Here is a 16,701-nt window from a genome sequence, read left to right as displayed (position 1 = left end):
ATCAAAAGTAGAGAGATAGATCCAGGCAGTAGTCAGTTCCCTAAGTGTTATCCACTGCCCGGAATACCCAAAGAGTGTCACAGAGTTAGGTAGAGAAGAGAAGGGGGAGGGAGGAGATAGAGGGGACCTCGTGGAGAAAAAGGAGAGTCAAAAGGGGGAGAGAGCAATCAAGCCAGTAATCACACTCCCAAGTAAAAATGGGTACTGAGGATTGGGTTCTTAAAGGTACACAATTGATAACAAATACCAAAAAGCAAAGATTAAAAATCTAAAGTAGAGGTTGGATTTTCAAAAATACAATATTAAAGAAAAAAAAGTCACAAAATTATAATATATATATATATATATATATATATATATGAAGTTTGCATTAAAAAATAGGGTCTCTCTTTTTTTTGCAAAGTAATGGTAGGTTATAAAAATTAAAATTAAAGGAGTAATAAGGACTTAAAATTTTTTTTCAAAATAAAGAATGATAGTAAAAATAGTAAAAATATATCTAGAATTTTCTCTGTTGTTGTTGTGGGCAGTGTGGGTTCAGTTCATTTTCGGATAGTTCCTTGGTCTGGCTTATATTTCTCAAGGTCTATATGCCCCTTACTATGTAGTCGGTACTAACTACAGGGTTTTAATCTATTGCATCTGTCACTTCCAAGGCGGTTCCCTCTGTTTTAGCTTCTTCTGTTTGCTGGTCTCTTCAGTGTCTGATTTCTACCCTAAAACAAGGGGGTGGTGGTGGACACTTTTTTAGGCTCACTTGTTCAGTTGTGGTGTGGGGAGGGAGGGATGCTGCAAACAAATAACACTGGCGTGTGTTCGCAGTGTCTCGGCAACACTAGGTTTGCCCCTGCTCACGGCATGTGTGCTTTCCCTTTGTACGCTGCTTAGGCTCTAGGTTGCTCTGCCATGAACTGTCTGAGACTGGCCCTGGGTTGTATGCACTTCCCAGGTCTAATCCACTCAGGTTCAGGTACTCGGGTAGTCCTCAGAGGGGCAAACTCGGTTGGGCCTGCGTTTTGTGCCCTTCCCAGGTCCAAGCAGCTCAGGTGACCAGGTGTTTGGTGAGCGCAGTCACTGTGACTTAAGGCCTCCCCCATCCCTGCCGCTCGGTTTTCTGGCTGTACAACTGGTGCACCTTCTCAGGCGGATGTTGACTGTCCAGAATCCCAAGAAGTCTTGGTTAGCAATGAAGCCTGCTTGCAGTTTGGTAGATAATGCCTCTCTGGGGCTGCGACTGCCCCCTTCTGGCTCTGGCTGCCTGTCCCCGGAGTGGGATGGTCTGCAGTGGGCTAGCTCTGCTCAGTCGTTCTGTTATCGGACCTGATGGTTTCTTAGGTTAGGGCTTTTCATGTAGCTCTCATCAGTCCTTTGTTCTGTGAGCAGGCCTGGTGGCATCTTATGTTAGGGCTTTTTGCGTGGTAGCTATCCCACAGTCTGGTTTGCTACCCCAAGTTAGTACCCTCAGACTGCCCTCCGGGCATTCAGGCCCAGTCCTTATTCTAAGCAATGCAGCCTGCGCCTCGCTGCCCAGCCCCCACTTGCTAGTGGCGGATGCAGGCGTCTGTGCTGCTTCTCCACTGAGGGATTTACCGTGGGCATGTAATCTGTGGGTTTTAATTATTTATTTATTTTTCCTCTGGTTATGTTGCCCTCTGTGGTTCCAAGGCTCACACAGACTTGGCAGTGAGAGTGTTTCCTGGTGTTTGGAAACTTCTCTCTTTTTTAAGACTCCCTTCCTGGGACGGAGCTCCATTCCTACCTCTTTTGTCTCTCTTTTTGTCTTTTATATTTTTTCCTACCTCCTTCCAAAGACAATGGGCTGCTTTTCTGGGTGCCTGATGTCCTCTGCCGGCATTCAGAAGTTGTTTTGTGGAATTTACTCATCGTTCAAATGTTCTTTTGATGAATTTGTGGGGGAGAAAGTGGTCTCCCCATCCTGTTCCTCCACCATCTTCTTCCTTGTCCATGCATTATTTTTTTAACTATTTGAAAACATTTTTATCTTAGTGATTTAAGAGTATTATATTTTTATTCTCTTCAATGTTTTAGCATAATTATTTGAACTTGCATTTTATGTCAATATCCAGAATTATTTAGAGTTTTTAATATTCTCCTGCACAAGATGTTTAGGACTCTACTTAATCATAATTCATTTTAGCATACTGCTACATTGGATTTTAAAGTATTTGATTTAGGATTTTTGCCATTATAAATGTTTGGGGTTTTTAGTTCTCTTTTTTACTATTTGTTATAATTTTTAAGATTTATCTAAGTTTATCAAATGAATTGGTACAATTTTTATACTTACTGTGCTCTAGAACAACTGAAGAGAAAGCTATTCTTTGAAAATTGTTAACCATGTGAATCTGGTGTAGTTTGGAAGGTCATTATTAGGAACTTTTTCATTTTCTTCCATGGTTATTGATGTGTTCCAGTGTTCTGTTCTTAGGGCAACTATATTGGTAGTTCATATGTTTCTAGAAGACTATCAATTTCATTGCTGTTTTCATGCTTAGTGCTATATAATCATATAATCTTTAAAATGATTTTCTCTATGTTTATAGGTGATCACATTCTGGGTGTTATCTTTTTGTTTGATTTTTTCCTGATTGCACTTATAAGGTTTTACCTTTTTATTAATTTTTCCAGGGAATTGGACTTAACAGTCATACTGTTTTCTAATTCATTATTTTCAATTTTTATCTTTATTCCTCTTTATATTCCTTAGACTTATTCTTTTGAAGTGGTTTTCAATGTAATAATAATATTAAGGCTTTATTTTCTTTTTTTAAACTCTCCTTCTGAAGTACAGAGCGGAGTTTTCCAGAGGCTGCATGTCAAGGACATTGAAACAGACTGAATAAATGCCAAAGAAAATATGATTTATCCAGCTGTATTCTTTTAAGCTAGATAATAAAGAGATCTGCAAAAATGTAAAACAATACCACTCTTCCCACTACATTTTTGATTTTGAACAATGTAGTCATTTTTCAAAAATACATCTTTTTACTATGTATAACAGATTTATTGTTTTTGTTTTAAAGGAATTAATAAATATTTTTATTTCTTAGTTTTACTATGTAATATGGTAAGTATTGGTAAATATTACCCACATAAACAGAAGCTTATTGAGAAGGCAATGGCACCCCACTCCAGTACTCTTGCCTGGAAAATCCCATGGACGGAGGAGCCTGGTAGGCCGCAGTCCATGGGGTCGCTAGGAGTCGGACATGACTGAGCGACTTCAGTTTCACTTTTCACTTTCACGCACTGGAGAAGGAAATGGCAACCCACTCCAGTGTTCTTGCCTGGAGAATCCCAGGGATAGGGGAGACTGGTGGGCTGCCGTTTATGGGGTCGCACAGAGTAGGACACCACTGAAGTGACTTAGCATAGCATTGAGGTCTTCAGTAATTTTTTAAGACTATAAAGGGGTCCTGAGACCACCAAGTTTAAGAAACACTATTGCGTTGTTTACTAATTTTTATATTGAATATGTAGTCTATTATTTTTATTCTTTCTTTTGATAAAGAATCCACTTATTTCTATGAATTTACATGGATTCCCCATTGTCTATGTAATTTCTTTTTAACTTGTAATTTCTTTTTAGATTTTAGAGATATGTATATTCTATGAAGTTAATGAGGGGTTTTTTTGTTGTTGTTTTTACCCAATCTGGGAAAATGTTCTCCAGGCAGATGTTTGATCATGGCTGTCTGGACTCAATTGTAGCAGAAATAGTAGCTCTTACAGCTCTGGTTTTATAAAAGTGTGTAGCTTTTGAATTTATTCCACTTGTAAAGGAGGTGTATGTGCCTTCATTGGTCAAGAGTGTTCCACATACACTCTAGATAATTCAGAGCTGAGGTACAGTTTGTTTCACCATATTAAAAAGGAAATTACTTAATTGTGTCAGATCAAATACTAGTCTCTGTGATCCTGGACTAGTAGTTTTGGGAGAATCTGGAGGGAAATTTATACAAGATACCTAATACTGAAAATGGGGTGGGTATTAATGGTAGTGTTGTAATTATAAAAGGCCATTTAAACTGTTACTGAAAACAAAATACGAGAATACTTTTAATACCAAAGTTGAGGTGGTGATACATTATATAAATAAAAATGGAAGTGGAAGATGCCTTAGGGAAGTCAATGAAATGTTTGAACAAATACCAGTTCAGGTTTTAAAAGCTGGGACTGTAGGCTATGAGAACAAAATGTGGAGAAAATTGCAGATGGAATCCCTCTTAGCCCAAGGAAGAATAAAATTAGAAATACAAATTAATCTTTTAAAGGTGATGAATAGCTTGTAAACAGTTTTGGCACTTACCAACAGGCTTGGAGATTAAAACATTTTCAAGTAAATTATATGGCATATAAAAATGTAATAAGTGCCATTGGTATGTAGAAAAATGGGATGGAGATAAGTAAGGGGATTAGTTTTCTATAGGGGGGTTAGAGCTAGCATCACTAAGAAAGTGACCTTTGAGCAAAACTTGAAGGAGAAAAAGTCACTCAGATATCTAAGAGAAAGACATTCCAGACCCAGGGAACAGCAAGTGCAAAGGCCCTGATACAGGACCGTGTCTGGAATGTTTGGGGAAAATTGAACTTACACATATGAGACTAAGGTGGGGGCAATAAAGAAATATATCATGAAAATTCTACAAATTAAATGTATAAGTGCTTAGTAGTGGGAAAATATTCCATGGTTTTGAGTTTTTTCTTAAGGAAGGTAAGTTTTGATCCAAGTCTTCCAGGAAGTAATTACACAGTTTGACAAGATAGAGAGTATTATAGATGGACAGTTCCATCTAAATGTGTTAGTTAGCATAGGTATTTACCTATATTCCAGTAACATAGTAAATCATGGTGTGTGTGTGTGTGTGTATATATATATATATACACACACACACACATATATATATATATATATTTAACCATTATTATTAAGGTTACTGTTTATTGCTAAGTTTTGTATGTGAGAAGTATATAGACTGGCTTAGCTGGTGAGAAGGAGTTGATTTGGGTCTGATCTGGCTACCATTTTTAACTAATAAAATAGAATTTTGAAATCACTATGACATTTTTTCTTTTTTGTATTCTAGATACCAAAATAATTTCCCTTTCTCACCTTGAGATGACCTGGTCTAATACAAAGAATTTTCCTCCATTGCTTGTGAGAATCTTACATAAATCAAAACTGCGATACTATGGAAAACCCAATAAAAAGATAATTGAGCCATACCAGGTATGAATAGTGATAAGATGTTATATGTTAATTTATCAATCATAAATTATAACTTGCAGACATGATACCTTCATTAGGATAATTTATGTTTAAATAACACATTAAAAGTTCAACTTAGTAATGTATATAATGAACATAAATATATATTTCAGAGTATTTTTCTGTATAATTTCTTATACAAAAAGGAATTATTTCTGTATTAGTGCTCTTTAGTTCCCTTGATCCAGCTAGTCTCCTTCATACCTTTTTCTGTATCTTCAGTGTTTTCCTTTTTTACTGAGATTTCTATACCAGCATATAAATATTAGTAATATATAGTCTGTGTGGGCATGCTCAGTTGCTTCAGTTGTGTCCGACTCTTTGCAACCCCATGGACTGTAGTCCTCTGTCCATGAAATTTTCCCGGTAAGAATACTGGAATGGGTTGTCATGCTTTCCTCCATGAGATCTTCTTGACCCAGGGATCAAACCCGTGTCGCCTGCATCTCCTACATTGCAGCCAGATTCTTTACTACTGAGCCACCATGGAAGCCCAGATATATAGTATAGTCTTCCATTTTAAAAAAGGAAAACAATCTTTGACATCAGGACACCTGTATTCTCTCTCTCCTTCAGGCAAGCTCCTTGAAGAAGTAGTCTACACTAGTTGTTTTCACTGTCTTGCCTCCTATTTACTTCTCAACACAATTAACTCGGCTCTTTTCTTCAGCTGGTCACTCACTATAGAGACCTTAATTGTCAAATCTATCTGACACTTCTCTGTTATCTTGACTGCATATGATGCTGATTTCTGTCCCATTTTTTTTAAACTTAACATTTTACTGTATTTCCACATTATCAAAAATTATTTAGAGTGCTTTGCTAAGCTTTTATAATAAAAGTTATACATACTTCTAGGGAATTTGCAAAGTATATAAAGATATATTAAGCTGATAAATAATATCAACCCAAATCCTACCACTCAGTGAGAATCACTGTTAATATTAGTGTGTTTTATTTCCCCATTTTGTATGTATAGATCATATATATACATACATGTATGTATCTCTCATAAATGCATATGTCTCTGATAGCATATGTATGTCATATATACCACATCTATGCATATATGTATTCCTATCATGTATTTGTTGTTGTTTAGTTACCAAGTCATGTCCAAATCTTTGTGATCCCATGAACTATGGCCTGCCAGGCTCCTCTGTCCATGGGATTTCCTAGGCAAGAATACTGGAGTGTGTTGCCATTTCCTTCACCAGGGGATATTCACGACCCAGGGATCAAACCCGTGTCTCCTGCATTGGCAGGTGGATTCTTTATCACTGAGCCACTAGGGAAGTCCCCTATTATATATTACATATGACTATGTAATATATCATTGGAGAAGGCAATGGCACCCCACTCCAGTACTCTTGCCTGGAAAATCCCATGGACGGTGGAGCCTGGTAGGCAGCAGTCCATGGGGTCGCTATGAGTCAGACACGACTGAATGACTTCACTTTCACTTTTCACTTTCACGCATTGGGGAAGGGAATGGCAACCCACTCCAGTGTTCTTGCCTGGAGAATTCCAGGGACGGGGGAGCCTGATGGACTGCTGTCTATGGGGATCGCACAGAGTCTGACACGACTGAAGTGACTTAGCAGCAGCAGCAGCATGTCATGTATCATAGTAAATTTTCTTACAAAATGGGAATCATAGTATATATAACATTTTGTATCATTTAACATTTTCTTAAGTTTTTCTCACATTACTAAAAGTTCTTCATAACTTTTCATCATTACAGAGTCTCTCATATTACATCATAAATTACTCAGTGGTTCTCCTATAATTTTGCTTCCTCATTCTTAAAAAATAAAATTTGAACACCATGTAGGTAAAAGTAACAAATATGCATTTATTAGGTAAAATATGCTTTTACTTTTTTTTTTCCTAGACCTTTTTGGAAGTTGCTGACAGCTCAGGCACAGTGTCCATGATTATGTGGAATACCCTGTGTCCTGAGTGGTACAAAAGTCTGCATGTTGGTTTAGTTCTTCTGCTTCAAAATTATTCTATTAGAAAGAGTTATCCATTCAGGATGCAGCCTCTTCCTGTGGATCCACACATCAAACTAATTTCTACAATGGGTTAAGTATTCAGTGAATTTGTTATTTTATCAGTATTTTGTTTGTATAAATTTGTAAAGTACCATATCAGTCAAAAGAACTTAAAAATTACTGAAGCTATTAGAACCTGACAAACCTTTAAATTCCTTTATCCATAAAAAAATTTTAAGCAATCACTTAATAAGTGTATTTATTCATTTATTAAGGAAAAGCATCTGAGATATTTATTATTGATTAATGAATGCCACTTTGGATTTACTTATTTTTCTTTTCTTTCATTTTTGTATTAAAATATTAAATAGTGACTTGAATATAGTTTTTGTTACTTCAAGGTACCATTTCACAGGGCTTTTGTCAACATTCTATTTTGAAATAATTTTGAACTTATACACAGAAGTTGAAAGAATAGTATAAAGAACTCCTGTATACCACACAGATTTAGCAGTTGGCAACATTTACTTTATCATTTCTCCACTATAGATAGATAGATAGATAGATCTCACCTCTGAACCATTTGAGAATAAGTGGCAGCCATCATATATACATATCCCTTTACCTCTAAACACTTTGGTGATATTTTACTCTCTATTTCCTAAGAACAAGAACATTCTATTACACAGTCACAGGTCACAGTATAGTTATCAAAACTAGGAAATTTAAAGTTGATATAATAATGCTATATAACTTATGATCAGTATTCAAATGTTGCCAATTATTGTAATCTTGAAAGGACTCTTCCTAATTAGTATTGAAATCACAGTATTGATATCTTGGCATCATCCTTAATATTTGGGGAACATTAGAATTAATATATTAAGTGATTGCTTAAGGTGTGGATATGACTTCTTTGAATTTCCATTTTTCAAAATTGTAGGACACATCAGTCAACAGTTTTAAGCACTGTTTTTGGTTTGTCATAGTTTTATACTGGACCTGTATTTCTATGTATTCTGAACTCCCTAGCTGACCTATTAAGGTTAATTACATAAAGAATGTTCAGATAATGTAGCCTTTGTTCACTGTTTACCGAAACATATATTTAGGACAATTTCATATGATTCTGTATTAGTGTCTACCGGCTATTGAAGGTGGACATCAATTTGGCTGGGTGAACAAGATATTAATTAATTTGGTACGACTAGTCCATTATCGCATTACTCTTTATCATAGGAGAAGATAAACTGATTGCTGTTGAGATTTAATTAAGAAAATGTAGTGAAAGTTGGCAAGAGGAAGCTAATTCTAAACGTGTATTATTGTGTCTGCCAATTTATAAATTCTTTCCAACAACCATGCATCTCCAAGTGACAAAATTGCTTTTTAGTAAAAATTGAGACATTCTTTGTCAATAGCAGATAAGGTAAGTGACTTTGTTGATGTCATATAATTGATCACTGGCATAGTGAAAATTGAAACCTAGTTCTCCTGATACCTAACCTAATGTTCTTTTTACTAAATACAGTGTTTTCTGATATAAAGAAAATTAACTTCAATCACAGTTTCTATGTGGCTGTGGACAAATCTAGAAATGAGTCTGTACTAATAGCTGCTTCTAAACCTTAAAAACATATGGAAAGTGGGCAATAGACAGCATGTGGTCAGTAGATAAATAGTTATTAAAACATAGCAGTGAAAGTGAATTGAGCTCTATGCTACCTCTGCTACACAGAATTATAGGGCCAGATTTTGATAATATAAACTCTCTTTTTAGGATATGCTGCTGCTGCTGCTAAGTCGCTTCAGTCGTGTCCAACTCTGTGCGACCCCATAGATGGCAGCCCACTAGGCGAAGCTATTTATACTTTTAAGTGAATAATTACAAATACAGAAATCATTTTTAAAATGAGAGCCTTAATGAGAATATGTTTAAAATGCACCGTTTAGTCTTTAGAACAGTTTTACTTATCAGTGTTAGCATCAGTCTCTGTTATCCCACACCTTTTTAATAAGTAACAGGACTTTTTCCCTCTTCATCAAGGGTCAGTGAGCTATTTCTATAAATAGCTGAATAGTAAATATTATAGGATGTATAAGCAGTATAATCTCTTTCACAACAATTCGGCTCTGTCTTTATTGAGTGAAAGTAACCAAAGATAATATGGCAATGGATGGGCATAGCTGTATTACAGTAAAACTTTTATGTGCAAGACACAGGCAGCCATCTATAAGCCATAGTTTGCCTAGTGTTCCTGTATAAGTGGATCTCAATACTATTGATATATTAGTATCATTTCAGGAGCTTTAAAGAACCATGACCACCCCACTCTCAGAGATTTTGAATTATTAATAATTATTCTGAGGAGGGGACCACACATTGATGTATCTCTGAAACTCCTCAGATGGATTCTAATGTACAGCCAGGGTTGAAAACTATTGATCTATGATTTTTAAAAATCTCAGTGTGATTAATCATCTTTTAAAGGGAAAAAAAAAGTTCTGTGAACTGTGGTAGGCACAGGAAACACAAAGATAAGTAATATAGAATTCTACCCTTAGAATTAATCTAGCACATAGATAGAGAACCTGTGGACACAGCGGGGGAAGGAGAGGGTAGGACGAATTAAGAGAGTAGCATTGAAACATATACATTACTCTGTGTAAAAAAGATAGCTAGTGGGAAGCTGCTGTATAGTACAGGGAGCGCAACTAGGTCCTCTGTGATGACCTAAGGAGTGGTTAAGAGGCTCAGGAAGGAGGGGATATATGTATATTTATAGATGATTCATGTTGTCGTACAGCAGAAACCAACACAACAATTATCCTCCAATTTAAAAAAATAATTAGTCTAGCAGGGTAACAGATATGTAAGATGAACAAATTACATTAACATGAAAGACTGCTGACAGTAAACGGTAAGAAAAAAGGATGAATGGAAGGGGAGAGGAAATGAACAGAAATGTAGTTGAGGAAAGAGTGAATGGTCTGGACAGTAGGAGAATGGGTTGAATTGGAGAAAACGTAAGTAAGGGTTAGGAATAAGAACAGTGTAGTTTAAATGTTATGAGAGAACACATGAGAAAGAGTACGCAGCGAGGGTCAGTTTGGTCAGTACAGAAATAAGGATCTGTGATACTATCACTGCCTTCTAGGTGTTGATGTTGGAACACAAACCGTTGGGGTAATTTAGCTTGGTTTATTTTTTCATGCTTACACATAATAGTTGTAAGTTATAGAAAATAATGTAATTTTAAAGAAACTAAATAAATGGAAGCTTGTGAAGATGAAAATTCTGTTGTAAAAAAAAGGACATATTTGCTGGCAATGTATGATTTTTGTATATTGACTTTTTGTTTATTGTTCTGTCCTATCTTATACAAAATAGTGTTCAGTTGACATACACAAATGATAAACCTTTTAAAGTCTTGAGATTTTCAGACTGTATTACATAATACATATTGAGGTAATAACCTTAGGTGTTTTGGGTTTGGAGTGAAGGAAGTTTTTAATTCATTTGAAATCCTAGCATTTTAGAGCTGGGAGGGACCTTGAGTATAACTGAATAACTATGGCTATGAAAGTGCTTTGTAAAATGCAAACTATTTTCTAGGTACAAGGTAATACCATGTAATACAAACTTTGTTCACTCATATATGAAGAGGTAAAAGAGAATTTTGTAGTCACATGTTTGGTAATAGGCAAAATGAGAAAGCAGTCATCTTCATTCTGGTTTAATCTTTGTTTGCTACATAGCAAATCCTTAGAAAAACATTGACATTAAGAAATAAGAAACCCAGATAGTTCTATAACTATTAAAGTGAATCAGAGGTTTAAAATAATCACACACACACCCACCACTCACTCACCAGGCAGGTATCATTGTATAAGCAAATTCTAGCAAACATCGAAGGAATGTATCATTAGAGAATAAAGTAAGAAGGTATACTCTCTGACTTATTCTTTGCTACCAATATAACCTTGATAATTAAAACCAAATAAGAATTTTATGAATGTGGAAAACTAAAGGCTATCTTCAGCTATGAACATATATACAGATATACAAAATTGAAGGTTAGCAAACTGAATTGTTATATGTAAAAAAAAAAAAATGATTACACATTGTGACTAAGCTGTATTGTTTTCCAGCAATGCAAAGTTGATTTTACTTACAAAAATAGACAAGTGTCACTGCCACATTAATAGATTAAAGAAGGTTGTCCTAGCAGAGCCATAAAAGTCATTTGCTAAAATTTTACACACATTCATAAATTTTAAAAAGAAAATACCAAGAAAAGGAACTTTCCATAACTGATAAAGGATGTTTGCAAAACCAAATGAAAACAAACACAACTCTTAAGGGGAAAATTTAGAAACACTCCAAAATTTTTTTTGGGGGGTCATGCCTTGTGTCATACCAGATCTTAGTTCCCCAACCAGGGATTGAACCTGAGCCTTCTGTAGCAGAAGGGCAGAATCTTAATGACTGGACTACTAAGGAAGTCCTGAAACACTCCTTTGTAAAATGGGGACCATTGATGGTCTCTTATTACTATTTCTGTTTAATGTTGTACAGGCTGCCCTTGCCAATGTGGGGATGTGTGAGTGCCTGTGTGCTCAGTTGTGTCTTGATTCTTTGCGACCCCATGGACTCTAGCCCACTAGGCTTCTCTGTCCTTGGAATTCTCCAGTCAAGAATACTGGGGTGGGTTACCATTTCCTCCTCCAGGGGATCTTCCCAACCCAGGGATCAAATCCGCTTTGGCAGGTCAGTTCTTTACCACTGCACTGCCTAGTGAGAAGATAAAATCCATTAAAAGCATAAGAGCTTTTTATTGAGGTATAGTTGATGTATTGGCCTCCTGGGTAGCTCAGCTGGTAAAGAATCTGCCTGCAATGCAGTAGACCCCCATTTGATTCCTGGGTTGGAAAGTTCCCCCGGAGAAGGGATGGGCTACCCACTCCAGTATTCTTGGGCTTCCCCAGTAGCTCAGATGGTAAAGAATCCTGCAATGCAGCAGACCTTGGTTTGATCCTTGGGTTGGGAAGATCCCCTAGAGGAAGGCATGGCAACCCACGCCAGTATTCTTGCCTAGAGAATCCGATGGACAGAGGAGCCTGGTGGGCTGCAGTCCATGGGGTCGCTAAGAGTCGGACACGACTGAGTGACTTCACTTTGACTTTTCACTTTCCTGCATTGGAGAAGGAAATGGCAACCCACTCCGGTGTTCTTGCCTGGAGAATCCCAGGGACGGAGGAGCCTGGTGGGCTGCCGTCTATGGGGTCGCACAGAGTTGGACACGACTGAAGCGACTTAGCAGTAGCAGTATTTTGTATATTACATCCCCTTGGCTTACTTGTTTTATTATATAACTGCAAGTTTGTACCTCTTAATTCCCATCACCTATTTCATCCCCCAACCCCTGGCAACAGCTGATTTATTCTGTGTATCTGTGAATCTGTTTTTGTTTTGTATGTTGAATTTATTTTAAGATTCCACACATACGTGAGACCATATGGTATTTATATTTCTTTATCTAGCTTATTTCACGTAGCATAATATCCTCTAGATCCATCCATGTTTCAAGTAGCAAGATTTCATTATTTTTGATGGCTGAGTAATATTCCACTGTGTGTGTGTGTGTGTGTGTGTGTGTGTGTGTGTGTGTGTGTGTGTGTCACACACCACATCTTCTTTATCCATTAGTCTGTCATTGGACATTTAGGTTGCTTCCATGTCTTGACTATTGTAAATGACACTTCAGTGAACACTGATGTGCATATACCTTTTTGAATTAGTGTTTTTGTTTTTTCAGGTAAATAGCCAGAAGTAAAATTGCTGGGTCATATGGTAGTTCTGTTTTTAACTTTTTGAGAAACCTCTATACTGTTGTCTGTAGGGTCTGCATCAATTTACAATCCCAACAGTGCACAAAGGTACCCTTTCCTTTACATACCTGCCAACATCTGTTATTTGTTGTCTTTTATGATGATAGCCATTCTAACAGGTGTGTGGTGGTATCTCATTATGGTTTTGATTTGCAGTTTCCTAATGATTAGTGATGTAATGCATCTTTTCATGTCCATTGGACATCTTTGTGTTGTCTGAGAAAAATAAATATCTATTCAGGTCCTCTTCCCAGCTTTTAATTTAGTTTTTTTTTTCTTTAGTATTTGTATAAATTATTTGTCTATTTTGGATATTAACCCCTTATTGAATTATCATTTGTAAACACCTTCTCCCTTCAATGGGCTCTCTTTTCATTTTGTTGATAGTTTACTTTGCTTTGCAAAAGTTTGACGTGGTCACATTTGTTTATTTTTGTTTTTATTTCCCTTGCCTGAGGAGACAGATCCAAAAATATATGCTAAGACCAATGTCAGAGAGCACAGGGCCTCTGTTTTCTTTTTTTTTTTATTTTTTATTTTTTAACTTTTAGAAGTTTTAGGGTTTTAGGTCTTACATTTAAGCCTTTAATCCATTTTGAGTTTTATCTTTGTATATGGTGTGAGAAAGTAGTCCAGTTTGATTCTTTTGCATAGAGCTGTCCAATATTCCCAATGTCATTTATTGAAGAGGCTGTTTTTCCCCATTCTTGCCTCCTTTGTCATGGATTAATTGACCATATAAGCATGGATCACAAGGGCTATATGCTTAGGGGTGCCTCCTATGCCGGTTGTGTGAGCCTTCCTATTGTGAATGACTACTGTGGACATGCTGGTAGGCAGGGCACCCCTGGCCTAGTTGGCTGCCAGACCCTACCTTGTGTGGAGGCTGCTAGCCACTGGAAGGTGGGAGCCAGTCCCTGGGCAAGGGATGGGATTGTCGAGTGGGTCCATGGCTAGTGCCAGCCTGCTGGTGGGTGGGCCTGGGTTACTGCAGGAATAGCTGCTTGGAGAAGGAAATGGCAACCCACTCCAGTGTTCTTGCCTGGAGAATCCCAGGGATGGGGGAACCTGGTGGGCTGCTGTCTATGGGGTCGCACAGAGTTGTACACAACTGAAGCGACTTAGCAGCAGCAGCAGCTGCTTGGTATGGAGGTGTCCCAGGACTGGAGCTGACTAGCTGGTGGGTGTGTAAGCCAGAGACTTCTGCCATAGGGCAAAGCCCCAGTCACACCTGACCCACAGACTCTGCTGTGGACCTTCAAGGATGCAGCAGAGAATGGGGGAGAGGCTGCCCTGGCAAGGTTTCTTTCACCTTAAGGACACCTTCTCTTCTCTAGTCTGTGTCATCCCTAACTTTCACTCTTGAGAAAACACTAAATACTGGAGGATCAGAAAGAGGGCATCTGGTGTATTGAGACACCCATTAGGATTTTGATAAGTCCCCCAAGGTGCACCTTGAGGTCTCTTGATGTTTTCCATTTGAGGAACTGATGCAGTTCCAGTTCAGGGGTTTCTCCCTGTAGACAGGGCACCCAGTTTGTAAGGCACTGCTTTGCACAAATGTCACAGGCTTAGTGGGACTTGGAAGTCACATTTGGGGCATTCTTGCCATTTGGTTTTTTGAATTTCTGGGCATCTCTTTGCCATTTGCTTTTTTGGGGTAACTTCCTGCAGGCGTGATTTGGTGTGGTTTGTTTGCTTTGAGTGCACAGATATTTTGTACTAATTGCTTCCTTTAAGGTTCCATCTCCAAGTCCCCTAGGAAAAATCCTAAGTGATTGGTAGACCTATCATTATGATCCAATGAGGAGAAAACAGAAACTTGATGAAACTTTAACAAAGGCTTTCTAGGGGGAAACTTGGATTTCTGTCTTTGAGATGTAAATGTTCTATCTTATCTTCCTAGGACATTCTGTGTTTGTGTGTTGGTATGTATGTATGTATGTATGTATGTATGTGTTTTGAAAACTCTGACCTTTTGGATAAAGGTCACAGGTCTAATGGAACTGGGAAGCCATGTTAATGTGACTCTGGCTGGCTAGGTTTTGGTTTATTCTGGTTACTTTGGTAACGCACAGACATCTGGTACTAACTGCTTCCTGTAAGGCTTCCTCTACGTTTTCTTGTTTCTTTCTCCTCAAATCCCTGTGAACAGGCTAGTGGCTATGGAAGCAATTGAGGAACTCTGGCCAGGGTTACTCTCTGGTGTGTTCCAAAGGCCCTGCAGCCCACTGTGCCACAGTATCTGCCACCCAAGCAAGTGAAGGCTCTCCTTTCCTTCTGCCTTAAGTTGAGAACCAGGCCAATTAAAATTGTGCAAGCACAGGTCAGGCACTTAAAAGCCATTAGGGTGCCTGCTGCTTGAAGACTCCCTTGACAGGATAAGGGGGATCATGGAATGGACCAGGCTAATAGGGTATCCACCCCCAACAAGACAACTTCCGTGCAATGCCAGACACATCTGGTTCAAGCATAACACTGAGCCCACTTTTCCCTGGCCGCTGCCTTCCTGGCAAGACTATGAGGTGGATTCCTCAGCCTATCTTTCCTATTACCGTCACCTCTTTCCCCCTTGGTCCAGATTGATTTACAGGAGGCTAAGTGTTGCCTCTGAGCCTTCCCAAGAGGCCTTCTTCCCTAAGCTAGAAAGGGAAAAACTTTCCAACATAGGTAAATTGGTATGTCAGTCCTTCAGTTTCATTGAGGTAGCCACACAATTCTTTTTTTTTAAAAAAAGGAAAAACAAAACTATCCTTGTTTTACAAATGTAATCTTTACAGGACCAGAAGGTTGGCTCCAAAATTAATCCAAAACCCACCAATCCTTTTACCACTTCCCAAATCTTCCATGTTTATCTTAAGAGGCTTGTAAATATTTTCAAAAAGGGAAACAAAGTCATCCTAGGAAGAACTTGCCTGTATCTTTGAGATGCAAGTGTCCTATCTGGTCTTCTCAGGACCACTCATCTCTGCTGTCTCTTAAAATGCAAATTTTAGAGGGGGTAAACTAGAAGTTGGCTTGTCCAAGGTAAACAGAAATCCTAAATGCTTTTTCTGCAAATATTTAGCCATCTAGCCAAGTGAATCTGACTTGTTTCATCTGTCAGAAACCCAATTTTAATGCAACTTCTTTTGTAAACTGATGGGTTTTACATTGCTGAACCTGACTCAGGACTGAAATCTTAAAATAAGAACTAAGGTCTCTGTGTGTGTATATGTATCTTTGACTTTGGATAACATTGCCTTGGTTGATTTGTAAAAGAGCTCTATTTAATTGGCTTAAATAAAAGTAAGTACTTACAAACCAAACAATTCAAAATACAAAAGAAATTAAGCTAAGTGAGTTTCAGGCTCACATGAGCTGGGAAGTATTTAGAATCAAATTAATATCTGAAATTAATGTTTGTTATTACAAATTTGTCAGCAAGGAAAGGAACTTGGTATGAAGAAAATTTTAAGGACAGAAAATGTAAATGAAATAAGAGCTTTAGATAAATTCTATTAAGAGTAATAGTGGCATAGT

General features: G+C 37.6%; 1 protein-coding gene across 2 annotated transcripts in view; it reads left to right on the top strand.

Annotated features, from left to right (window-relative positions):
• RADX (RPA1 related single stranded DNA binding protein, X-linked) overlaps positions 1-16,701 on the top strand; it is a 101,438-nt gene that overhangs the window by 13,689 nt on the left and 71,048 nt on the right. For both annotated transcript variants that reach the window (XM_086389676.1, XM_086389674.1), the window contains exons 2-3: positions 5,109-5,251; positions 7,185-7,377. In XM_086389676.1, the coding sequence (XP_086245802.1) occupies positions 5,109-5,251; positions 7,185-7,377 (336 nt within the window). The remainder of the gene's footprint in view (positions 1-5,108; positions 5,252-7,184; positions 7,378-16,701) is intronic.

This window comes from Bos grunniens, chromosome X (genome assembly GCF_055505025.1).
Source record: "Bos grunniens cultivar Pamir isolate PY7600 chromosome X, Bosgru_T2T1.0, whole genome shotgun sequence".
NCBI classification, from domain to species: Eukaryota; Metazoa; Chordata; class Mammalia; order Artiodactyla; family Bovidae; genus Bos; species Bos grunniens.
This window is presented reverse-complemented; position numbering and strand designations above follow the sequence as displayed.